Here is a 25234-nt window from a genome sequence, read left to right as displayed (position 1 = left end):
CAGCGCTCCTGCAGTGACACACACCTCCGGACAGATCCGTGCGCGTGTGTGTGTGTGTGCGTGTGTTTATGTAAATACGTTAATTCAAAGCCATCACTCAGATTAATCAAGTCAATCTTATCTTTAGCCAGGAAAATTCATTCTGGGCTCAGAGGAAATTAAGGATATGTAAATGCATTCTATATCAAATCAAACGGACATTAAATCAGATAAAAGTCTGAAGTAAACACTTGTGCTGCGGTTAACGTGACAGTTCAGGTTGTCTTTCAGGATCTAGATGCACATAAGCAAAGGTGAACCTGCAGCTATTACATTATTTAAACAAGAAGAGGCCATGTGGAGAGTCTTTAAGGAAACCAAATGGTTTAAGAAAGCTGTGATTAAAGAGGTGGGTTTGATGTTTCTTGAGCAGCAGATCAGCATATTAGACTGATTTCTGAAGATCATGTGACACTGAAGACTGGAGGAATGATGCTGAAAATACAGCTGCACATCACAGAAATACAGCACAGTTTAACAGAGATTCACATAGAAAACAGTTAGTTTAAATTGCAATAATATTCAAAATATTACTGTTTTTATCAAATAAATGCAGCATTAGAAATATCTAAATATAGTTCTCTTTTTTATGCATGTTATGTATATTTATATGTATATTTTTGTATTTATATGTATTTAGTTGATTCGTTTTTACTTATTTTAGTACTTCTTTAGAACTAGCTGAAATTCATATTTCAGTTAATGTATGTTTGTTTGTTTTTATATTTATTTATTTAAAGTGGTTTTAATGGTTTTAATTTTTAGTTAATAATAACCCTAATACATTTTTATCTTCTTCTTCTTCTTCTTCTTCTTCTTCCCACATAAACATAAACACCATATGGGTTATTTCAACTTAATACACTTTACTATATACATTATATTTTATACAATTTTAATTTATTTACTTTTTTTAGAATGTATTCAATTCTGCCGTTTTTCTCACACAATCAGCAGAAAATGTATTTTTAAAAATTGCTATATTTGATCCACTTTGCCTATTTTAGCCTGTCCTCTGCATTTTCCTCGGCCCACATGAGACCTGATGAGAAATAAATGCTGCTGGAAGCCTAATAGTTTTAATTCTACATTTCAGAGCAGTTTTAATAACACTTGTCGTTAGGGCCCACCGCAGGGCTGACGAACTACACAATAAGTGCAGGTGAACACACATGTACATGTTAATCCCAGCATGCTCTGAGCTCGTATCACACACGCTGCAGATTCATTACAAACGTCCCCTCGAGCTGATCTATACCTCCATCCATAAAACATGATCTTCCCGAAGAGAGAAATGAAGACGTTTTATCTCTCCATCCAAATAACACCAAATCTCCAGCACAAAACAGCCATTGGCTTGACTTGAAGAATAGAGAAAGGCTTGACTTAAAAGCAATAATTAAAAGGCGAGATGAATGGCTTGACATGTCGAATGCAGATTTCATTTCATACAGAGGCTGGATGCATGTGTGCAGTATTTGTGCTTAATAAAACACGATGACGTAGTCGCTGAGATTTGTCAGCCGAAGTGATGCAACACAGTTCTGATGTTTCATTTATTTTAATAAGTGAGTCATGCACATCATAAATGGACAAATTGTGCTTCATTTCTTTGCATCAGGACTCCCATCACAATAAATGAACCAAAATAAACCTTCATTGTCACAAAAAAATCTCTTCTTCTGCAGAGCAGCCCCTTTTGGCCATTCAGAGTGTGATTTTACACCATGATCAGCTTTACGCATAATCTACATTACTGCCCTCATTTTATTATTATTACCATTTATTAAGAAATATTAGAATCACATTGCCAAAAGTGGTGATGCACCAAGTGCCTCTGGAATATTTGACATGATCTTTTATTGCAATAGATGTGTAACTCAAAATACTCAATATTATATACTTTTTATATTCCCGTTTTATTATTTAAAATGCTAAATTCAGAGCTCAAAAATAAGGATTTGTTCTGTATTTATATGCACACACTTTGATACTGTAAGACTATTAGATTTAAATGTTATTATAAAACAACTATATATATATATATAGTATATATTTGAAAATATAAGACTATCATAAAATTGATGAAATATGTGAATATCAATATCAATGTTACTAAAAAAAACTATATTTTACATTTAAATACATTTGTCATTTTATTATAACAGATCCTATATGCAAATTAGATGTAATATGAGTATATTGCATTGAAAAATTGCAATAATGGCTAGAAATCTATTTTACATGTATGCCAAAAAAAAAATTATAATAAAAAATAAAATAACTTTCAGCAAAATTAGTTTATTTAAAAGTAGCTAAAATAAATTGATTGAAAAATTTAGTAAATTCAGATAATCAGATTTTTTTTAGTGTACGGATTCCTGAAATAAATCTGAAAGCAATGACAATAAAACACTGCTTCAAATGCACATTCATAATCTGCCACAATGTAGTCGTTTCTGCAGCATATATGAAACTACAATGTCTAACCGCCATTGGACAAAAACAAGATGCAGTCGATGCGCAAGATCAATTTATGTCGAGTTACAATGTCTCTTTCACACATCAGTATAATAAAGTGTGTGGCAACAGTGTGCATGTGTGTGAGTTTAACCGAGTCATACTAGCGGCTTCACGCATGCATACTAGAGATTAGAGAGCAATGCTTGATTATACACAAGAGACACGACTGCAAATAACTGAACACTTTTTGACCATCTCACCTGTGTTCAGCTCTGACAGCAAACCAATGGGGAACAGAGAGTAAAGTTCTGGTGCAATTTCGCCCACAGCCAAAAGAGCAAATTAAATTTTCTTATCCTGAGTGCAATCTATATATTGAATCAGGGTCGGTTCGCTTTCAAAGTACCATCTGTTTGCTTTCAGATTAGTTGCGATATCTTTGCAGAAGGGTTTTTTATGCTTTGTTCATATAGAATGCTTTTGTAAAAAGTTCTCAGATGCGAAGTGCTAAGAAAACCTCCAGCCAAATGACCGTATTTCACAAGGCTATAAATTATTATTCTCTCAAAATGATAAAATCAGCCCAGTGTTTCTCACAGGACATGGAAACCACACACACACACACACACACTCACTCACTCTCTCATACACACACACACACACACACACACACACACTCACTCTCACTCTCACACGCACACACTCACACACACACACACACACACACACACACACTCTCTCTCTCTCACACACACACACACACACACACACACACACTCTCTCTCTCTCACACACACACACTCACTCTCACTCTCACACGCACACGCACACTCACTCTCACTCTCACTCTCACACGCACACGCACACTCTCACACACACACACGCACACACACTCTCACTCACACACACACAAGTGAGCAGCGCGGCATACGTGGTTCTTGTATTAGTGTTGGTGTCATATGCTTTTGTTTTTAAATATATTTTTTACATTTCTTTCAAACATAATGAAATATTATTTCATAATAGTTGCACCACATAGATTTATTTGAATTGCATTTAAATTAAAATGACACACTTTTAACATAAGCTAACTAATAACCTTAATGTGATGCATATTTGTCAGCCACACATAAATGAATCATGTCAGATTCCTGTAATAGTACTAATAAACTTGTGTTTTAAATACACAATAACCAGATTTATATATTTGTCATCAGTGCATCCATTTTTTAACTAAATGAATGAACAGCTTAATACGAACATTTAACCGTGTGCATATTTTTAAACAAAATCAATATATCAATACATGCATCTAAAATGTGTGATAATGATAATATATATAGTACTTTTATTAGTAGTATATTATATTTATTATTATTAACTGATCTAGGTAACTGCTTTGTTTTTATAATATATATTATACAAAATAAATTAATATATATATATATATATATTCTCCTAAAAAATAAATAATTCAATCCTCCCTGAGCAACAATAATCTTCAGCTCCTTATTTCCATCTTTCTTTTTCTTTCCACTGGGTAAATAATTAAGATATAATTAATAGTTTAATTGAAGTGTCAGAGCTTGACAAATTTCTGCAAGTCTTTAAAAGTACTGTAGAACAGGAATGGCCCATTTAAGCTAACCATTATATCTTTCCCATGTGTTTAATTGTTTAACAGCAAAAATACCGTCACTATATTTTAAACCAAAAATAACCATAAATTAATTGTTTAACTATTTGCTTTAAGCAGTGGTAAATCCTGATCGTGCCATTATAAGTCAGCTCTCAGACTTGTACTCTATACAGGGCTCTTATTGCAGCTGTTCTCCGTTCCACTCGCCGCTCTCAGCGAAAACCATTTCTGACATAGTGAGGAACTTTCTCCATGTGCTTCACTTCACTGCCCTTCTCACTTCAGCTGCTATCTGTCTGCACAGAATCAGGATAAGCGGCCTGCCTTTGGGGAGAAAAGTGTTTTTACCTGCTTAAAGCTGTCAAAAGAGAGAGAGATTTTCAAAAAGTATACCAAAAATCTCTATATGCTAAAGGAATAGTTCACCCAAAAATGAAAATGTGCTGAAAACGTCTTCATCCTCAGGCCATCCGAGATTAGGATGAGTTTGTTTCTTCATCAGGTTTGGAGAAATGTAGCATTGCATCAGTGTCTCAGCAATGGATGCTCTGCAGTGAATGGGTGCCGTCAGAATGAGAGCTGATAAAAACATCACAAGTAATCCACACCACTCCAGTCCATCAGTTAACATCTGGAGAAGACAAAAGATGCATGTTTGAAAGAAACAAATCCATCATTAAGATGTTTTAACTTCAAACCGTTGCCTACGAGTCCATAATCCATAATAATTCTTCCTCCAGTGAAAAAGTGCATCTGCTGTTGTCTCTCACATCAAAATCCAGCCACATATGTGTTTAGAGCTGTTTAAACGGTGCTTGATCTGTGCAGATTTCTCTCCTGATTCACACCACTTTTTCACTGGAGGAAGCGTTGTGGATTATGGACTCGTATTTTAGTTAAAAACATCTTAATGCTGGATTAGTTTCAGCTTTTGTCTTCTCCAGATGTTAACTGATGGACTGGAGTGCTGTGGATTACTTGTGGATTATTGTGATGTTTTTATCAGCTGTTTGGGCTCTCATTCTGACGGCACCCATTCACTGCAGAGCATTTCTGAGCACTGCTACATTTCTCCAAACCTGATGAAGAAACAAACTCATCTACATTGTAAATGGCCTGAGGGAGAGCACATTTTCAGCAAATTTTCATTTTTGGATGAACTATTCCTTTCAGCGGTTCAGGCTGATTTAATTGCACGTTGAACACATTTTTACAGAATGTATGAGGAATATCAATAGAGCGCTGCACTTCAAACACTGTAATTATGTCCTGACAAAAGTAGCAGAACCCCGGCATCAGTGTCTGACAGAGGTTACAGCAGGGCTCTACAGCAGACAAAAGCACACGCTTAGACGTCTACCAGCTTCTTCATTTCAGTGACATTTAACATGAAGGCAATTCTGCTCTGCAGACATTTGACCTCAGTACTGTGAATACAAGTCTGCAGATTTTTTATACCAACATGAAAACCACAGTCTTCTCCAGGAATTTTCTGAGTAATGCTAATAAAAGGCTAAAGTCTTCGTGCCGTGCAACTAGGACATCAAAAAGAAAAAAAAGTGGATTACACAGTTTTACTAAACTTAATGTGAAGCATATTTGTCAGTCACATTGTATATAAATGAAGCAGGTCGGATTTCTGTAATAAACTGAATGTGTTTTAAACACACAGCTAGATTAATATATTTATCATCAATAAATCCAATTTGCAAATTTTCATAATTTGGCTCTGTGCCACCAGAACAGAATTCAAATTAAATTGAAGTGCAGACTTTAAGCTTTAATTAAACAAAAATATTAAATATTACAACCATTTTTATATCAAGCTGTGCCTGTGTCCAAATATGTATGGAGCTAACTGTGTGTGTATATATATTTAAAATATTTATGTTGATTCTAAGCAATTTGAATGACTATATTTTGAAATATGATTATTTAAATGGATGCAAATAGTTCATAATAAACTATGTAGAGTGCAAATATGCATCATATGCAACATTTTCAGGTATTTTTAAGTTGCAACTGTGTAATCCAAATGGAAGGATATTTGAAATGTAATTCAAATACAAAAAGCTTAAATGTAGGCCTAAATATGTTTGGCAATGATGCTTCATGCAAGTGTTTTAACTTGTTTGACTTGGCAGAAGAAAAGCAGATCTGATGTGCAGCAGGAGCACGGAGACACCGTTCAAAGCGGCACATTTCACTTTGTCTAGCAGAAAAACAGACTTCTAGATGCAATGGAAAACAACATACAGAAACAGTGAGGCTCTTCAAAGCCTGCTGGGTTTCACCGCTGCTTGAGAACCAGCAAAGGAACCTAATGAATCCACCGGAGGAATCGTGTGAGCAAAGCCCTGCGCCGAGCCGAGGAGGAACACTCCAGACTGCAGCAGAAAGCAAATCCACATGTGTTATTTTCCCCAAAGTGCATCGGTTCATCTCATTTCAGAGCTTCATGAACATGTCAGTAGAGCCTAGTGGCTTTGCAACCAAGATCTGAGGTTAGAAAAGGCCACAAAGAGCCAAAACCTCCCAATATCTTTGTCTGACCTTAGGATTATTCAAGGAGACGCTGCTCTTTTTGATTCTCTTCGGAGTGCTTCCTATCTTTGATGTGACACAGAAGAAGATGAAAGCTGGTGCTAATAACAAAGAAGCGAGCAGCTCATGTCCCGTTTTCTCACACTCCCAGAAACTGACAAGAAATGGTTGTGCATCGAACACTTTTCATTGGAGAAAATAATGGGAGGTCATGATATCGTGGGCTCTGGTCCATGTCGGTAATGATGATGTTCCTGAAGGCATATTTTCAAAATCATGCACTGAATAAAAGAGGCTCTCGACCGAAAGCAAAGTAAAAATCTAAGAGGGACGCAAGATAACTTGAATATTTAAATGCTGATGAAGTTGAGCTGATGCTGATGATTGTAAACGTGATGTGTAAGATGCTGCAGATATGATTGACATAACTCGTGCTGCAGATGATTGTGATTATGAAGTGGGTTGTAATCAGTGCTGGGTAGTAACTGATTACATGTAATCTGGATTAAGTAATCAGATTACAGTTACTTTTTTTTATAGATTACATGATTGCATATTATTCACACAATGGTTGTAGATTATCCATAATTTATTGATTCGCACAAATTATTCTTTTTCGCTCATAAAATATATTAAACATATTTCGATTTTAACTTTTCAAGTGTTTTATTTTGAGTGCTGCTATTTTAAATCGAGTTAGTTACAGCTATATTTAACGATTCAAGTAATTATTAACATTGCATCAAGTCACAAACCCCAAAGAACCTTTCAGTAACCCGTTCTTAAAAGTGTGAAGAACATTTGTAATGATCTAAAGAATCTTTTTCCGCTTTAAAGAACCTTTTGTGCAAAGGAAAGATCCCACAGATGTTAAAGGTTCCTCGTGGAACCATCAATGCCAATAAAGATCCTTTCTTTGTGTAAAAGTCTTATTACGATTCATAACCTTTTCTGCAGTGCTGGGGAAAGTTACTTTTAAAAGTAATGCATTAGAATGTTGCGTTACTCCATAAAAAAGTAACTAATTAACGATACTTAGTTACTTTTTATGGAAAGTAATGCGTTACGTTACTTTTTAAATCTGGACAGGGCTTGCTTGTTTGTTTTTAAAATAAAAAAGTTCTATTTTTGGCAAATATAAAAGCCTTTCACACCAAAAGTGGAATGAATGCGCCTCAGGCTGAAGGGAAAGTACAGTAGAATGCAGAAGAAGACATTTCAACACTTCAGCAATAAAAAAGACACACAAATGTTCGTCTAGAGTAATGTGTGATTATTAGTACGCTTGAACTGCATCATCGAAGCTCAGAAGCTAATAGAATGGGATTAAATACATAAAGCATATTTGTGTTGTTTAACATTTAATTATTGCAGGTTTGCGTCATATTCTAAGTTGCATTATTTTTATTCATTTTGAGGAATACTGAATCTGTGTTGTGTGTGAGTGAGATGAATTAATGCATATTCATATTTATTTTAGAACTACAGTAACATCTGATTTCTGTCACCATGGCAACACCAGAGCTGTCAATCAATAAATTGGAAAAAAAAAGTAACTTGCGTTACTTATTTGAAAAAGTAACTCAGATATTCTCTTGTAAATTAAAAAGTAATGCGTTACTTTACTAGTTACTTGAAAAAAGTAATCTGATTACGTAACTCGCTTATATTTAATTTTATTTTGTACCACAATAACAACATGCCTAAAACCATAAAACAGAAGAATTAATAGCGCTTTAATTCAATTATGAGCTCATATTTATACTCCCGAATGCTGTAGCCTTCATTGTGATGAGACTCAATGCCAGAGGAATAATAAAGTGCTGCAACACATTCAATAAAATGTGCTTTTTATATTCGCCTCTCTTCATTTTGACCACAGTAGCTGTTAGACTAGCAGAGACAGCTCTGTTTTTTTATGTCATGTACTCCTCTTTTGTGCACCTGTCCCGGATGTTGAACAGAAACGCACATGCAATTCCATTCAGATTCAACTTTCAAAGAAGAAAATTGCATGAAATTACTTGAAAACGGTGGACTACAATGGAAATGTTCCACTGACAACAGACCGCTACGGCTTTTAACAGGCAACACACAGCTTAAACTGACACAAAATGAGTCTGATCACCGGCGTACGTGATTTCGTTCGTGCTTTGAGGGACATTTAAGGTCACAGGACCAGCTCAACCTCAGCGTCTCGACTGATGAGAGACTGTATTTAAATTTAAACGTATTTAAGGGTGATGGCTTCATTTACTGGCTCTGCTAAGTAATACCTCCTCCAGTTTTGAGGCTGTGAAGGTAACGTGTCTTTCCATATTATTTTAATGTATTATCTTAATTATGAACACACTGGCTTGTAGTGCAAATAGATTTAGCGTCTTCTTGTTATTTCCCTAAGGCAGCTAAGGAACCGGAAATCTTGCACATTCACAGAAAACGGCTTACTTCCGCGTTGAATAATCAGGTGGATTGAGACTGATCTGATCTGTGTGCAGCTCACTATTTTAAGAGTTGGGGAAAAAGTCCATTTATAATAGTTTTTTTTCATGAATTTAAAATTAATTCTTGTATATTCCATTTAACTTCCAATAAAAAAAAATTATAATAAAAAATTTAAAAATAAATGTAATTTAAAAAAAATAAAAAAATGTAACAAACAAAAAATTTAAATTAAAAAATTAAATAAAATAATAAAAAAAATATTATGTGAAATATATTTATTTATTTTGAATAATTAATAATGTACATTCTGTTTCAATGTTTGGGGTCAGTAAGATTTTTTAATGTTAATGAAAAAAGCACCTTATGCTCACTAAGGCTGCATTAATTCGATTAAAAAAAACAGTAAAAACAGTGATATTATGAAATATTATTACAATTTAAAATAGCTATTCTCTAAGTGAATATCTGTTAAGCTGTAATTTATTTCTGTGATGCGCAGCTGTATTTTCAGCATCATTCCTCCAGTCTTCAGTGTCACATGATCTTCAGAAATCAGTATAATATGCTGATCTGCTGCTCGAGAAACATTTCTGATTATTATTACAGCCTTAAAGAATAAAAGTATTAATTAACAAAATAAAAACTTTTGAATAGTAATGTATTTATAAAATAATAACTTATAGAATTTGACTAAAGACTTGACTTGTGGCTGATATAATGAGTTCATATCAATGTAGTACTCCGTTGAACCATCACGTCTGATTCATCAGTTTTTATATAACAGGTCATTTTCTTAGCGACCTTGCGCTGTACCTTCGTCTCAAAGCCATGCTGAAGCACCTCGTTCGGATGATTCATTCTGAGAAATGCTTGTCTTGCTGATAATATGTCCGTTTAAGAGTCCAGGATGACAAGAACAAGCTGAGAGACACTGTGTGATGAAACGAGGGCGCTGTGATCAAAGCACAGCTGGTAAGAGCAGAACGCAGGCAGCATGGTGCAAATGCAAAGGAGAACCAGGAGATGAAAAGAGACTTTTAAAATGTCATAAAAGCAGGAATAAGCTCAACTACAAATAATCATTATCTGTCACTTTGACTGACTTGGTTGTTCATTTTAGACCATTTAATTTCTGAACAGACATTTCATTTTGACAGAGATTATCAAAACTATTTGCAAAAATCTAAAATGCTAATAATCGATTTATTAGTTTGCTCACAAAACTTTGATTTAATATAATATAGTTATACATTCTTTTTAAACGTTCATATATAAACGTACATATAAAATGTATTATATTTATACCATATTGTGACCCTGAACTCAAGGGTCTTAAGGGTCCATTTTTCGAAATTGGGATTTGTGCATCATCTGAAAGCTGAATAAATAAGCTTTCCATTGATGCATGGTTTGTTGAAAATCTGGAATCTGAGGGTGCAAAAAAATCTAAATATTGAGAAAATCATCTTTAAAGTTGTTCAAATGAAGTTCTTAGCAATGCATATTACTAATCAAACATTAAGGTTGGATATATTTACGGTAGGAAACTTACTAAATATCTTCATGGAACATGATCTTTACTTAATATGCTAATGATTTTTGGCATAAAAGAGAAATGTATAATTGTGACCCATACAATGTATTGTTGGCTATTGCTACAAATATCCCCCAGCGACTTAACACTGCTTTTGTGCTGCAGGCTCACATTTATTATAACAAATATATTTTACACGTGTAGGCCTATATATAATATTTAAACATAATACACATTTTTTTCTTTTTTTAATGCTTCATATATTATTACATTATTTACATTTATTGTTTTATATATTATTTTTGTATAAATATTTGAAATTTTTAAATGTCTATGTCTAATACATTTGCACTATATTTTATATATATATTATTTTATATATGTTTTTTTTTGCAAATGTTTAGATATAGCAAATCATATATTTCATATAGCATATGTATACATTATATCACAATAATTATATATATATACAGTCCTATACAATGTTTATATATACACAATCATGTGTTTGTGATGCTGATGTCAGACTGCATCTTGCTGTAAAAAGTCTCCTGTTAGAACTGTGTGTTGCACACAGGTGTCCTGATCGAAAGCCTGCCGCTCGGTCAGCATCGTGAGGAAACACCTGTATTTGTGCAGTGTGCATAGAACATATGCAACTCGTGTTTCGGTACGGGATCAAATCACCGTCATAGGGAAAGGTCACGTGCAGATATGAATAATTATGCAACAATGCCTTCTCATAGGATTAGGCCACACAGACTCATGAATAACAGTGAGACAAATGATTATAGAGTGCAAAAACTCAACTTTGATCATGTGCAACACATACACTACTATAAAGTGTAGAGAGAGAGAGAGATACACACGAGGAGAGACTCACCGGGAATGTTGTGTATAGTAATGGCCAGGATCAGCAGAACGACTCGCCTCCAGCTGCTTCCTGTTTGAGCGCTCACTTCCTGTGCTTTAGGACTCACGTCCTGCTCCTCCGTGTGGCCACTGTTGGGACCCCTGCGTCTCTGGTACACCTCTCCATTCTCGATTTTATCTAAAGGAGGAACAGAAATCGCATGTCAAACAAGGTCTCCAACCTCATCTTCTGGAGAGCAGCACATTTCAGTGATGCACTGAGAGAATCAATACAACAGCAATCCATTAGTCAGCGTCACAAAATCACAGAAATCAGAAGGTATTTAGACACGCTGTGAACAGGGCTGTAAGCCTGACGGAAAATCAGAAGACTCATAAAATCTGACCTCTAGAGGTTAACCACCAATGCTTTCTCAATTTCTTTCACTGACCATTTGCTGAAGTCACATTTATTCAAATAGTGTAATTGTTTTATAGCAAAGTCACAGTTATAAACAGAAAAATAACAGTTTTATTATTGCAAAAATCAATTATGAAACTAATTTTCACGTCTACAGAAGACATGGTCTATGGATATTGTATAGCTATCACGGTGATTTATATATATATAATTTATATAGACTCTTTTATAATTATAACCTTTATTTTTTATAAAGATAACATATGCATTATCAATACACCATTACTGAATGTTTTCATTCATATTTTATTTTTATATAGCCAATATTTGCAACTGCAATAATTCAATAAAATCTGAAATATTATATTATATTTATAATATTTATGCATTATATAAAATATTACATACAAATATTTTATATTTTAGATAATATGTACACTTATGTTTTATATTTTCAATTGTTATTTTTAACAGTGTTGTAACATTGTGTCGATGTTGTACTTGTAAAAACTTGAAAATGAAATAAATACTGTTGTTTTTGTGTTTTGTACCTCGTTCATGAAAAGTACCAATGAATTGATCAAATCAACACAAAGTGCTAAATACACTATTGACCAATCAGTTGTTTAGTCTCAGATTGCGCCGGTCAAAAAATGACTTGAGTTCAATACAGCCAATAAATCAACCTTGAGTCTCATTACTGCAGTCGACTTGTTTTCCCATGATCAATATCTAATCAGCAGAACAGAACAGAACAGAACGGACGGCTCTTTTCAAAGCCGACCTGAGCTTTCATCTCTCAAAGCTTACACTGTGTTCATCACAGCTACTTAAACGCCAATCGTCAAATCAATGATTTCCTTTAATCGCTATAAAAATGATATCCGGAGTGCATCTGAAACTCACACTGATAATTACCCGTCACTTTAGAGCGCAATTAAGAATGTATTAGAATTAGAGAACAGAAGAGAATGACACTGATGACCCTCGGCTGTCCTCACTGTAACACATCTCTCCCAAGCACAAGCTAAAGCACATAATCAATGCAGATTACTCGGGCTGAAAGCTCATGAGGAGCACATCCGCAGCACATGCAGTAAAAGAACGGAGGATTTTTCAGATGAGTTTGCATGTGCAATATGAAATATCATTTCAGTTTGGTGACCGAAGGATAATTATGAGGGATGGACAGCATGTGAAGGCTGAACCTGCTTCATGCACCACGGCCGGATCTAATAGTCCTGAATCTAAGTTTCCAATCCGGCAAATGTTTGTGTTTCAGCCATAAAATGAAATAAATGAAGCAATGTGCATTTTATGAATATTCATTGAGAAATGATAGAAATAGTTCAAACATTTAAAAAATAATGAATGTCATTAATAATAAAAAAAAAAAATAATGCATTAAAAATTATTAATAAAAATAAAATGCAATAAAAGAAATAGAAATGTGGCACATTTGGATGCATTTTATTTCATAATTCAACTGGAACCAATATGTTGCACAGCTGAAAAATCATGAATATTCATTGATAAATTCACTAAAAAAGTAACAAAAATAAATAACTACACAAAAAATTAAAATGTGGCACATTTGGTTGTATTTGATTTCAGAATTTAACACGAGCACATATGCTGCACAGCCACAAAATGAAACGAGCCATGTGCATTTAATGAATATTCAATGATTATTATAAAAATGATTAAGAATTCATTAATTTTAGGAAATATTACAGGTGCCATTTCAGCCTTACTAAAGCGTAATCCTCTGTTAATTAATGAGATGCAGGGTCATTATCATTAACAGAGGCAAATAAATAAATAAATATTTTTACTTCATGTGAGTTATTTCATTTTTAATAAATATATTAAATGCCCATTACATTTCATAATATAACTTAACCAATATTTTTACTTAATTTGACAGTTATTTAATATTTAATAAATATATGTAGCAGTCATTTAAATATATATATTATGAAAAACAAAAATGTTAATAAAACATGATCATTTATCTCTGCCAGTTTTGATGTGTTGATTTAAATATAAAAGAGGAGAAATTATTTGAAAAGCATTGTTTTTCATATCTGACAACAATTATCAAACACAAAGTCTAATATCCCCCACATCACATAAAGACATAAAACTTTTGCTTTTAATGTTACTTCTATTAATTTATAAAGTAGTCATACTGTTGACTTTTGAATGCTAATGATACGCCACCATAACCTCGAAGGCATTTGATTTATCCCGTCACGAGTTCAGAACACAAACAACAACATGCTATTATTTCACAATACAATTTAGCAGCACTTAAGAGTGCACAGAATGCTTAAAATGTACAGAAATGTACTTCTAAAATGAAAAAGGCGTCCAGGCACCAATTAGCAGTAATCATAAGACAGCAGGTTTATGGAAATACAACATTTCCATCTTATTTCTCTTTCAGGCTCAGCCAGACGTCACCATAGAAACGCTCGGCCAGTGGTCGCAGTCGAACCCATGCCAACACACGGCATGCATAATCACGCTTACATTCATACTGTATATTCATCATGTGTCACAGTAGCAGTCCAAGCATGCATATTCACAGAATCACGCCTGCAGCATATGCACTCCATAATGCAGCAGCTTCTTTAACCTCAGCTCATCTGCCGTTTATGTGATCAGAAACGTTGCACATGCATTAATCATCAGACCTGCTGTCATTCTGAAAGAACACGCTGCCCTTTATTTCTGATTTTGTCTGCAGGGGTGATGATCACGCCGACTAAACAACCTCCACTCATTCGATTTCAATCAAAGTTGCATTGCATTGAAAAGTGCACTGTGGGCATCCAGCCAGTGGTTATTTAGTCATTTAATAAAACTAAACTAAACTAAAATACATTTCATGACTCCAAAACACTCAAGTAAATAAATAAATCTAAAAATGCCACAAATTAATTAGAATTTTTAATGCATGGCATATTATAAAGCTTGAAACATTTACAACCTGCCTGCAGCAATAACATTAAACTAAAACTGAAACTGCAAAAATCATACTTTTAAATTGTAGTGTATCATGGTTTCCACAAAAATATTGTGCAGCACAACAGTTTTCAACATTGATAATAATCAGAAATGTTTCTCGAGCAGCAGATCAGCATATTATACTGATTTCTGAAGATCATGTGACACTGAAGACTGGAGGAATGATGCTGAAAATACAGCTGCGCATCACAGAAATACATTACAGCTTAACAGAGATTCACTTAGAGAACAAGAATTCAAATTATAATCATATTTCAGAATTCTTTGTGTATTTTTGATCAAGTAAATGCAGCCTTGCTGAGCAGAAGAGACTTACACAACTTAATTTAAAAAAATTTGATGCATGGAACATTTGCGACCTGCCTGTATTAAATATGAAAAAAAACATTAGTTATCAATAGCACTAAGGTAAATAAATAAATAAATAACACTGTTCACCAGCCTTAAATATACAAATGTCTGAAAATTCAAATAAATAAATAAATAAACAAACTTAGTTGGAATGAAAGCCAATTCAAAACAAATTTAATGTCATTTATTATATGCAAATGAGTAATATATCACATGATGCATCATGCATTTCACAAATTTGTATACAAAAGCTTTCCTCTGTTAATTTCCGGCAGCAATAAAGTTCTTGTCCAAACAGAACAAATTGTGTTGTTCGATTTTCAAAAGCTATGGCCAGTTCCACAGCCCCAACAACCAATGTAAAAGTATGAGACAACAACAAACAAAAAACATAGGCCTATCATTAAAAGCCGTGCTTGCACAGGTTCTGCACGATCCTCTTCAATAATATCCTCTGCTTCTCAATCGGGCTCAAACTGATATTAACGACACCGTTGTTTACAATACAACCGCAGCACATGCCGCTGAGGAGAGGGGCGGGACGGTTAGACGCGCACTAGAGGCGGTTTAGCCAATCACAACACACTGGGCTAGCTAACCAATCAGAGCCCATCACCTATTTCTGAGGGAGGAGCTTCATAAAAACAGGAAAAGATCAGTCCGTTTCTCAGAGAAGGGACAGAGCTGTATGGAATAAAGGTAAATTATGTGAAAAATAATGGGTTTTTAAAAAAAACGAAGCATTAACACATGCTAGACTGCACTCCATAAACACAATCAAGCTTAGAAAAAAGCCAGAGAACCACCCCTTTAAGACATGCTTTTCTGGGGATTTAAATAATGGCGCAAATGCCAGTAACTTGACGAGCGCAAATGTTAGTAAAACGTGGGCGGGACGGTTAGACGCGCACTAGAGGCGGTTTAGCCAATCACAACACACTGGGCTAGCTAACCAATCAGAGCCCATCACCTATTTCTGAGGGAGGAGCTTCATAAAAACAGGAAAAGATCAGTCCGTTTCTCAGAGAAGGGACAGAGCTGTGTGGAATAAAGGTAAATTATGTGAAAAATAATGGGTTTTAAAAAAAAACGAAGCATTAACACATGCTAGACTGCACTCCATAAACACAATCAAGCTTAGAAAAAAGCCAGAGAACCACCCCTTTAAGACATGCTTTTCTGGGGCGTTAAATAATGGCGCAAATGCCAGTAACTTGACGAGCGCAAATGTTAGTAAAACGTGTTGCGTGACTAATTTGAATACTCTCCTCCCATAAATTTTGCATCTGAAAGGGAAACTCCTACAAATGCATATTCAATAACGTCAGGCGCAACAATAACTGTCCACGCCTTTTCAGCGCTAATTCGTCACTGCGCGCCTTTAGTAAAACCTGACTTTACTATTTTAACGCCAAAAGACGGCTGTTAGTAAAACTGGCCCACAATTCCAAATATTAACAGTAAATATAAAAGTATCAATGATACTAAAATAATACTGATAAATATCTCATATATAGGACTATAAAATATTATCTTTTGTGATATTTGTTCAAATTAAAATGATAACAGAAAATAAAAATCAAAACTTTTGTGACATTTGGTAATCGCACACAAATAACCACAGCAACTTAGTTTTGATAACATGCATCACCACTGGGAATTCATCTCTCATTATCAGGGGCTTATGATAAGACAATCATAACACCTCAATAATTGCACGAACTGATTACTCAAGATCTGCCATCTCAAGATTCCCTTGGTTTAATTCAAAACACAGTTTCAATTGTTTTGAAACAAAGAGGATTTCAAAGGGAAACTGGCCAACTATCAACTTCGTGAGCAGATTTCATCAGTAATTTCAGTGCCAGATGCTCAAAGATGCTCAAAAACTCAACAGTCCTGGATTTCCCTTCATGTACTAAAGCTCGGCATCAACTCAAAAGTGTTCAATCTAACCACAGAAAATTGAATACATGGTTAAACTGCTAATGCAAGAAAGGAAAGAAGGCTGTGATATTCTTCATGAAGGATGAGGGAACCTACACTAAACTCGACCCTAAACCTACCCAATAGTGTTAACAAAGGCAAACATGAGATAAAAACACATTTTCTGAAGCAACCGTGTCATTTTATCTTGCTTCTACAAGTCCTTGAGCTCTTTCATCATGACTCGTGTTTCACAGGAGCGCTTCTCATCACAAGTGCAGTGCTGTACCGGGTGCGCTACCGAGCAAGTTTACTACATCAGAAAAGACAAACATATGTGATGCAAAAGTCAAAATGTATTCGTTTACAAATCGTGCACTACAGTAAAAGTGTTTTGAGCTAATAACATAGTAACGTGCAAGAAGCTGAATGAAATTAAGTCTTTATTAATCAATAATCTGCCCCTGTAATCATAATTTGTGTGAAAATGAATACAATTTGTTTGTGATTTACAGCCACGAGTGTTTTGGAGTTTTGCATTTTCCAATGAGTCTGTGTTGAATGTTTTCCAGGTTAGTGGCAAATTGCTGAAAAATACTCGGGTTTGTTTGGGGCATTTAAAAGCATGTAAACTAGATATCAGCCGTGAAATGTCAAGCACACATTCAGAGAGAGGAAATTAGAATAAATCAATAAACAAACAAGCAGGTGAAAGTACCAGAAGTCTCTCACCGCCTCATAAGATCTGTGATACATTCAGGACTGGTTTGGTGCACACATATTTTAACATAATGTGAAGGAGAATTAATTAATAAATGACTGAGCAGCAAAACAAACAGTACAAGTGAGCATCTTCAGTATTAAGAGAATAGAAATAGCAACTATACACTTCATGCAATAATATTCGGAATAACTGTTATTAAGATTCTATAAAGACACCACCAGTGAATATTGTTTAAAAAATAAAAAAAATAGATATTACCATATTTGATTGATTACATTAAGAATTACAGTTTTTGTAGTCCTGGAAATGTTATGTTTGAATATGAAAATGAGGCTTAATCTAATTAAATATGCACTAAATTGCATACATTGCCAGAACATTGGATAAAGCCAGGTTTAAAAAGTTTTATTTGAATGATTTAGTAGAGTTAAAGGTGTTTATGGATTTCTCTATTTTTCACTTCCATAAATCAGAACGTACTGTCAACAGTCAAGATAAAATAATTGCAATGTTTTTAGATGTTATAAAAATGGTTTAAAATAGGCAATTTATATATGAACAAACCCCTCTGCAAAAACAGTAAAGCTTGGTGTAAGTGCTGCTGAAATAGAGATTTTTGACTAATTTTGAGAAAACAGCCTTTAAAGATAAGTGTTCTAATTTAAATTTAGCTGAACATATGTAAACTGATGAAGTGCAGAAAAATGAACACTTAAATGTATATTTATAATTATTCATTATTATTAGTGCTGTCAAAATTAGCGCGTTAACGCAGGCGATGCATTTTTTCAGTTTAACGCGTTAAAAATATTTAACACAATTAACGCAAGGGCGGAGCTAGGGTTGGCCACCCCCCTCACAACTGCTGTTTCTGTCACTTTTTCTCTTGACAAGAAGTGCATTTATTCAGTCAGCAAAGGGTCTGAATATTTAGGACCATGTGATATTTCAGTTTTTTTTTTTTAATAAATCTGCAAAAATGTCAACAATTCTGTGTTTTTCTGTCAATATGGGGTGCTGTGTGTACATTAATGAGGAAAAAAAATTAACTTAAATGATTTTAGCAAATGGCTGCAATATAACAAAGAGTGAAAAATTTAAGGGGGTCTGAATACTTTCCGTACCCACTGTATATTTCCATCAATCGGTCAGATTTGAGGTTATGACTGGAGTTATTTAACTATATATTTGACAGGAACAGTGTTCCAGGTCCATCCAGCAACACACGTCCTACTTGGCGCAGCCGCCTCCTTCTGTCTCACCTTGAAGCATTCATGATGACTGTGTTTCCAAACAGCGCCACGCCACGTCTGCTGAAGCCCTGCTGCTGCTGTAACGTGAAAGACGCAGCCAAGTTAGGACGGGCTCAGCGCGAGCTGCTCAGATTCTGCTGCTGAAACCCTCCGTAACGGAGGAGAGAATGAGTGATAACGCCTGTCTATAGAGGCCTGCTGTGTTTCCTGGCAAAAGCTCGGCTGATGAGCGCCGCCTCCGTCTTCACGTTCAAATACTATCTCACATAACAAGCAGGAGCCTCGGGGGCCGAAGGGATTTCACAAAAAAACAGCAAATACTCCACATTATAAACACTCGTGCAGAGAAAGGAAGAGTTGCAAACACAGGCAAGCGCGATAGCGTGACATTTGCTCGTCAATCAGAGAGGCGAGCAAATACAGAAGGGCTTCATTATTTTTTTTGCATCAAATCAGTTGCAATTTAGTTTTCCATAACCATTTTCCTCTCTCTCTCGCTGACCATTAGAAGTAAACAGACTGTTTTCGGCTGCTGTGCCTTTAATATTTCATAACGCATTCTTCACATTTGGATTGAGGAATGGGGCTTTGGTTACGGGCTGCTGCTTTGCGGTCAGATTCAATTGAGTTTTTAACAGCTACAGTATAATATACAATAACAGCCTCTTTGATTCTGAAAGACACGGCACAAGTATGTTTTTCTTTTTTTTACATATACAGTATATAGTACATTGAACTCTTACCTCAAAATAGCAAGAAAAATATAATTCCTGCTAATATAATCCCATTAAAAAAAATATATATATATTTAAATTAGATTAAAATATACAAATATATATTATTTATAAATATATTATAACATTTATGTATATACTATACTATATTATTATTATTATTATTATTATTATTACACTCTAAAACATGCTGGGTTGTTTCCATCCAACTTTGGGTCAAATATGGACTAACCCAACTTTTGGGTTAAAAATGTAATGTAACATTTTAACCCAACAGTTGGGTTAACCCAGCATTTTTTAGAGTGTATTATTATTAATGCATTTGCTTGTCTTATTTCTGCAAGGAAATTTTAATTCCTCCTAATATTGCCCTTTGAAACTAGTCAAATAAATGTATCAAATTTTAAATAAATAAACATTTATTTTTTTATGTCTTTTAAATAAAAGCCTTTTACATAAACATTTAAAAGTAGCATATTCTTATTCTTATATTTTTATGCATTTGCTGAATGCTTTATTTGTCATTCAACATTTTTAAAAATGTAACTGGACAGCTCATCAAATCGGAGAAATCAGCCAACTTTTGCCTAAAACACATGATGGCCAAAGGCAAAGACAAGCAAAGGCAAATGTTGCTTTTATCCCCAAGACATTATATTAAGTGAAAGTACATGCATGCATCAGATTTCTCGCAGATCCCCTCCAGCACTGAACATCCCCACTGTCTCCCAACAAACTCAGCTCAGCTCATGCATCTGAATCAGCTGCACGTGCAGTGCTGAGAAACACTGGCCACAACTAAACCTGCAATACTTTACACAAAAAATCATGCATTTGCATTGGTTTTATCTTCATGTGATGTAAAAAATGGCAAACTGACATCTTCACTTACATACCCCACATTTCTCTCTCTAGTTCTGATCGTGTCTGATGGACGATGTGTACAGTGATGGCTGGAAAGGAAAAACACCCAAAGGAAATCACACGTGCTAACACTTTCTATGAAGCCTCTATATGAAAATACATTATAAAGGCATTACTAAAGCAACCAGAATGCATTTTAAATAACTGCAACCACAGTTATAATAAATGATATTGCATTCCTATTCTTTGGTAAACAGTAAAAAATCTTGAAAGAAATGAACAGTATTAATTTCCTATATTACATCATGTATTATTTATTGATTTATTTATAAAACCTCACCTAAAGTTACAGCTGGTGATTACCGTTTTATTTGTTTGTTTTATTTATTGTTATAGCTGAACAATAATGGTCTTTAAAATAGTCATACATGCAATATGTATCTTGTATAATGCAATAATAAGTAAATACAGTATTACATAAAAGTATTGCATAAAATATTACATATTTCTCCCGCTAGATGCCATTGATCTGGCTTTCATGCATTGGATTTAAAAAATTAATTTTGCTGCTTAATTTTTAAATTAAATACTGTAATTGAAAATATAATGAAATCCTTTCAAAATACAAATTATTAGAATAAATTAAAGATTAATATTATTACTAATTATTATAAAAATTTTAAATATAGTTAATTTGATATATATAGGCTTCATGAAACTGTTCAATCAAGCGAAACAGATTTGAGAGAAAGCAGTTAATCACGCTCTTGCAATAGAAGCACAGAAGATAAGAAAGTTTTGTCAAACTTTTAGCTTTCCCTCGAACCCTTTGTGTGCAAACACAGAATATTGAGCCCTATACGAGTCTGATTTACCACGACTGGGACTGAAACGGATTCATAATTAATAATGTCAATCATCAAGCAGCCTTAATACAGTTAACTATAAAAAAAACTAAACTAAACCCCCTCACCCCCAAAAAAAAATGCATTAATCGAAATAAAATAAAATAAAATAAACCTGAAAGAAAAAAATATATTTTTTATTTATTATTATTATTATTATTATTCCTGCTAGTTAAAATTTCTAATGTGAATTTAGTTTAATTTGGTGTACTAAAATAGCTAAAGCTGAAATAAAATTAATAAAAAAGTATATAAACAGATTTTAAAAAATGCAAAAAATTACAAAGAAGTCAAACTATATACGACATACTACAAACTATACAGTTCGGTTTTCTATTCATTTTCTATGGACTTTGCAATTCATGCAACCCTGTTACCAAAGTTTGACTCTATAAACACTGTGTATAAACTAGGGTTGGCTATCGTTAGGAATTTTATGAATTCCCAGTTTCGATTCCAATGTGATTAAAAATTTAGATATCAAACGTATTTATTCTGTCTCTTTTTGCAAAACATTTAGTTTCAGTGGAATACCACGAAGAAAAATAAGCGTTTAAGAGCAGTTTGTGTGCAAAATAGAGCTGCATGATTCTGAATAAATTGAGATTTTGGTTCTCATGATTCTGAAAAAAAAAATTAGACAACTGAACAAAATCACATGCAATTTCTGAATGAATGATTCAATGACTCACTCAAGATATTACTGGATGAATCAGGCCCTTTTCGCCACCTACTGGCGTAACAATGTAATCGATCAATCTTTATTTGAACTCTCAAATTACTTTCAAAAGGTGATACTATAAACTATAAACATTAATCCCAGTACGTCTGTGATTATATGAATGTTAGTAGCACAGAATTAATGACACTGTGTGGTTGAAAAGACTGTGAAGCTGTTTCATTCATATTCATGGCAGCTGCTCTCTTCAGGTCAGCGGCCGCGCGAACGCAGGTTTAAATGTTCACATCACACTGATGTGATCGTACGCTGCGCCGACGAACCAAGATCTGATCACGCTGTGATCGCACACGTCAAAGGCTGAGGAATGAATCACTGTCCTTTAGGAATAGAATCACGTTGGTGTTTGAATCGCGTTCGCGATCTTTAACGATCTGTTCAATTAAAGTGCTTTGTCATGTTGGTGGTGACGCCTCTCTTGCAACATGTTTAGCTATCACAGATATTATGCTTAGCTTTTTCAGCTTCTGATCGCAAGTGTCGGAATCGAAATTTTAATTTTACAAGAAGTATCCGATTCTGGATTCTGGATCAACGCTAGTATAAAGGTGACCCTGGAGCACAAAACCAGTCATAAGGGTCCATTTTTCGAAATTGAGATGTATACATCATCTGAAAGCTGAATAAATAATATTTCCATTGATGTATAGTTTGTTAGGATCGGACAATATTTGGCCGAGATGCAACTATTTGAAAATCTGGAATCTGAGGGTGCAAAAAAATCTAAATATTGAGAAAATCATCTTTAAAGTTGTCCAAATGAAGTTCTTAGCAATGCATATTACTAATCAAACATTACGTTTTGATATATTTACGGTAGGAAGTTTACTAAATATCTTCATGGAACATGATCTTTACTTAATATCCTAATGATTTTTGGCATAAAAGAGAAATGTATAATTGTGACCCATACAATGTATTGTTGGCTATTGCTACTAATATCCCCCAGCGACTTAACACTGCTTTTGTCATTTATTTTAGCATTGTTTTGATGTTCATACACGGTTAAATAAATAACTAATGAGTTCCCACAGGTTTGCATTTAGTAATCCTGCGTGAATTTTACTGAGCGTAATAATCGCTGATAATCATGATAAGCCCAGTGTGAGTAATTTTAATCCTGTGTGAAAATTGTTTAATGCAGTCATGAAATTATGAGCGTAATAATGCCATTAACCAAAGCAAAAATGTGATAATTACACCGAACTGACATGCATTTACTCAAACAATCTAGTATATGTTATATATAGATAATACTGCATTATTTATTTGTGCTGTTCTCTGTGTCTATAAAGTCAGAAGCTGACTGAGGCTACGGCCGTTTCACTTGTTCATCATGTAATCTTCTCACACTCGTTTAGCTGGGTTAATTAGCCTGTGTGGATTCTGCCTCAGGAATTACAGCTGCACACATTTAACAATCTTCTCCAGGCCAGAGAAATCCAGCTATGGGGTTTTTTTCTGTATAAAGAGAGATAATAAAATCCACGTTTTTCATGAGTCACTTGAACTACACTTCTTTGGGAAAATTTCAGGTTTTAAAATAAAAACTACTATTAATTTTAACAGGTTGAGTGAAGGATGGTGATTTCAGTTTCTGCTGGGATATACAGATAATATTAAAACAAAAAAAAAACATTCAGAAAAGCTTGATATTATAAATATCAGCCAGGGTCAGAGATGAAGCACAGCTCAATCACAATTCAATTGTGAAAGCAAAAAAGTATTATCTCTTGTATTATGTAGTGGGTTTATTGTCACCATATGGTCTAAATGTCCTTCCAACAGGACAATGAACCTAAACACAGCAAGAGTGGCTTATAGACAACTGTGTGAATGTCCTCGAGTGGCCCAGCCACAGCCTGGGATTGAACCCAATCAAATATTTCTGGAGAAACCTAAAAAATGGGCATCTGCACTCATCCAACCTGACAGAGCTTGAGAGGTGAAGAATGACAGATAATTGCAAAATGCTGATGAGAAAAGCTTGTCGCATCAAACAAAAAAGACTAGCTAAATATTTAGTTAAAAATCGTTAAGCAACATACTTATTTCATGTTGTGGCAATTCTGTTTTTGCGTTGTCAGTACGGTGTATGGAGTGTAGATTGATGTGGGAAAAAAGTAATTTAAAGCAGTTTAACATAAGGCAGCAACAAAACGTGAAAAAATGAAGGGATATTACTTTCGCAAGGCACTGTGTGTATATATACATTCTGATATGCTGATGTATATATACAGTATATACTGTATATATAGACACACACACACATACACACACTAAAGCAAAATCTCCCTTGAGTTCAGCAAATGTCTGATCTGCCTGTACTCTTTTAATGGTGTTAAATTGCAAAAGTTACACTGCAATTTCTATAAATATTGCATTAAGCACCGCTTGAGAAAACCATACGATCCTTCTGCGCTCTATTCAAGGCAAAGCGATTAAAAGAGACCCACCACCAGCCCTTTATAGTGCACACTACAGTAAAGAGACTTAGAGCCCCAACCCTGTCTCAGAAGAGCCTGAGGATGAGCAGATTCACAGTAAGTGAAGGACAGGGATACTGGACACCGGTCAAACCATCAGCGAGTGTGTAACCGCCGTAATGCAGAGGGAAAAAGAAGAAAAACCAAGTGTGTTTTTGTCAGTGAGTCTGAGACACTGTCGTAATACCTAGTGAGCTTCATCTTCAAGAGCATCATTAGTTAATTCACTGAAATCAAGGAATAATTCATCTGGAAATTAAAAGTCTGTCATTATTTACTCTC

The 25234-nt window shown here is 34.4% G+C and overlaps 1 protein-coding gene across 1 annotated transcript in view; it reads right to left on the bottom strand.

The window, feature by feature from the left end:
- LOC107595643 (zinc transporter ZIP11) overlaps nucleotides 1-25234 on the bottom strand; it is a 94887-nt gene that overhangs the window by 17982 nt on the left and 51671 nt on the right. Inside the window, exon 6 of the mRNA XM_016286123.1 lies at nucleotides 11548-11715. Within this exon, the coding sequence (XP_016141609.1) occupies nucleotides 11548-11715 (168 nt within the window). The remainder of the gene's footprint in view (nucleotides 1-11547; nucleotides 11716-25234) is intronic.

This window comes from Sinocyclocheilus grahami, unplaced genomic scaffold (assembly GCF_001515645.1).
Source record: "Sinocyclocheilus grahami isolate Dianchi unplaced genomic scaffold, SAMN03320097.WGS_v1.1 scaffold206.1, whole genome shotgun sequence".
NCBI lineage: Eukaryota > Metazoa > Chordata > Actinopteri > Cypriniformes > Cyprinidae > Sinocyclocheilus > Sinocyclocheilus grahami.
This window is presented reverse-complemented; position numbering and strand designations above follow the sequence as displayed.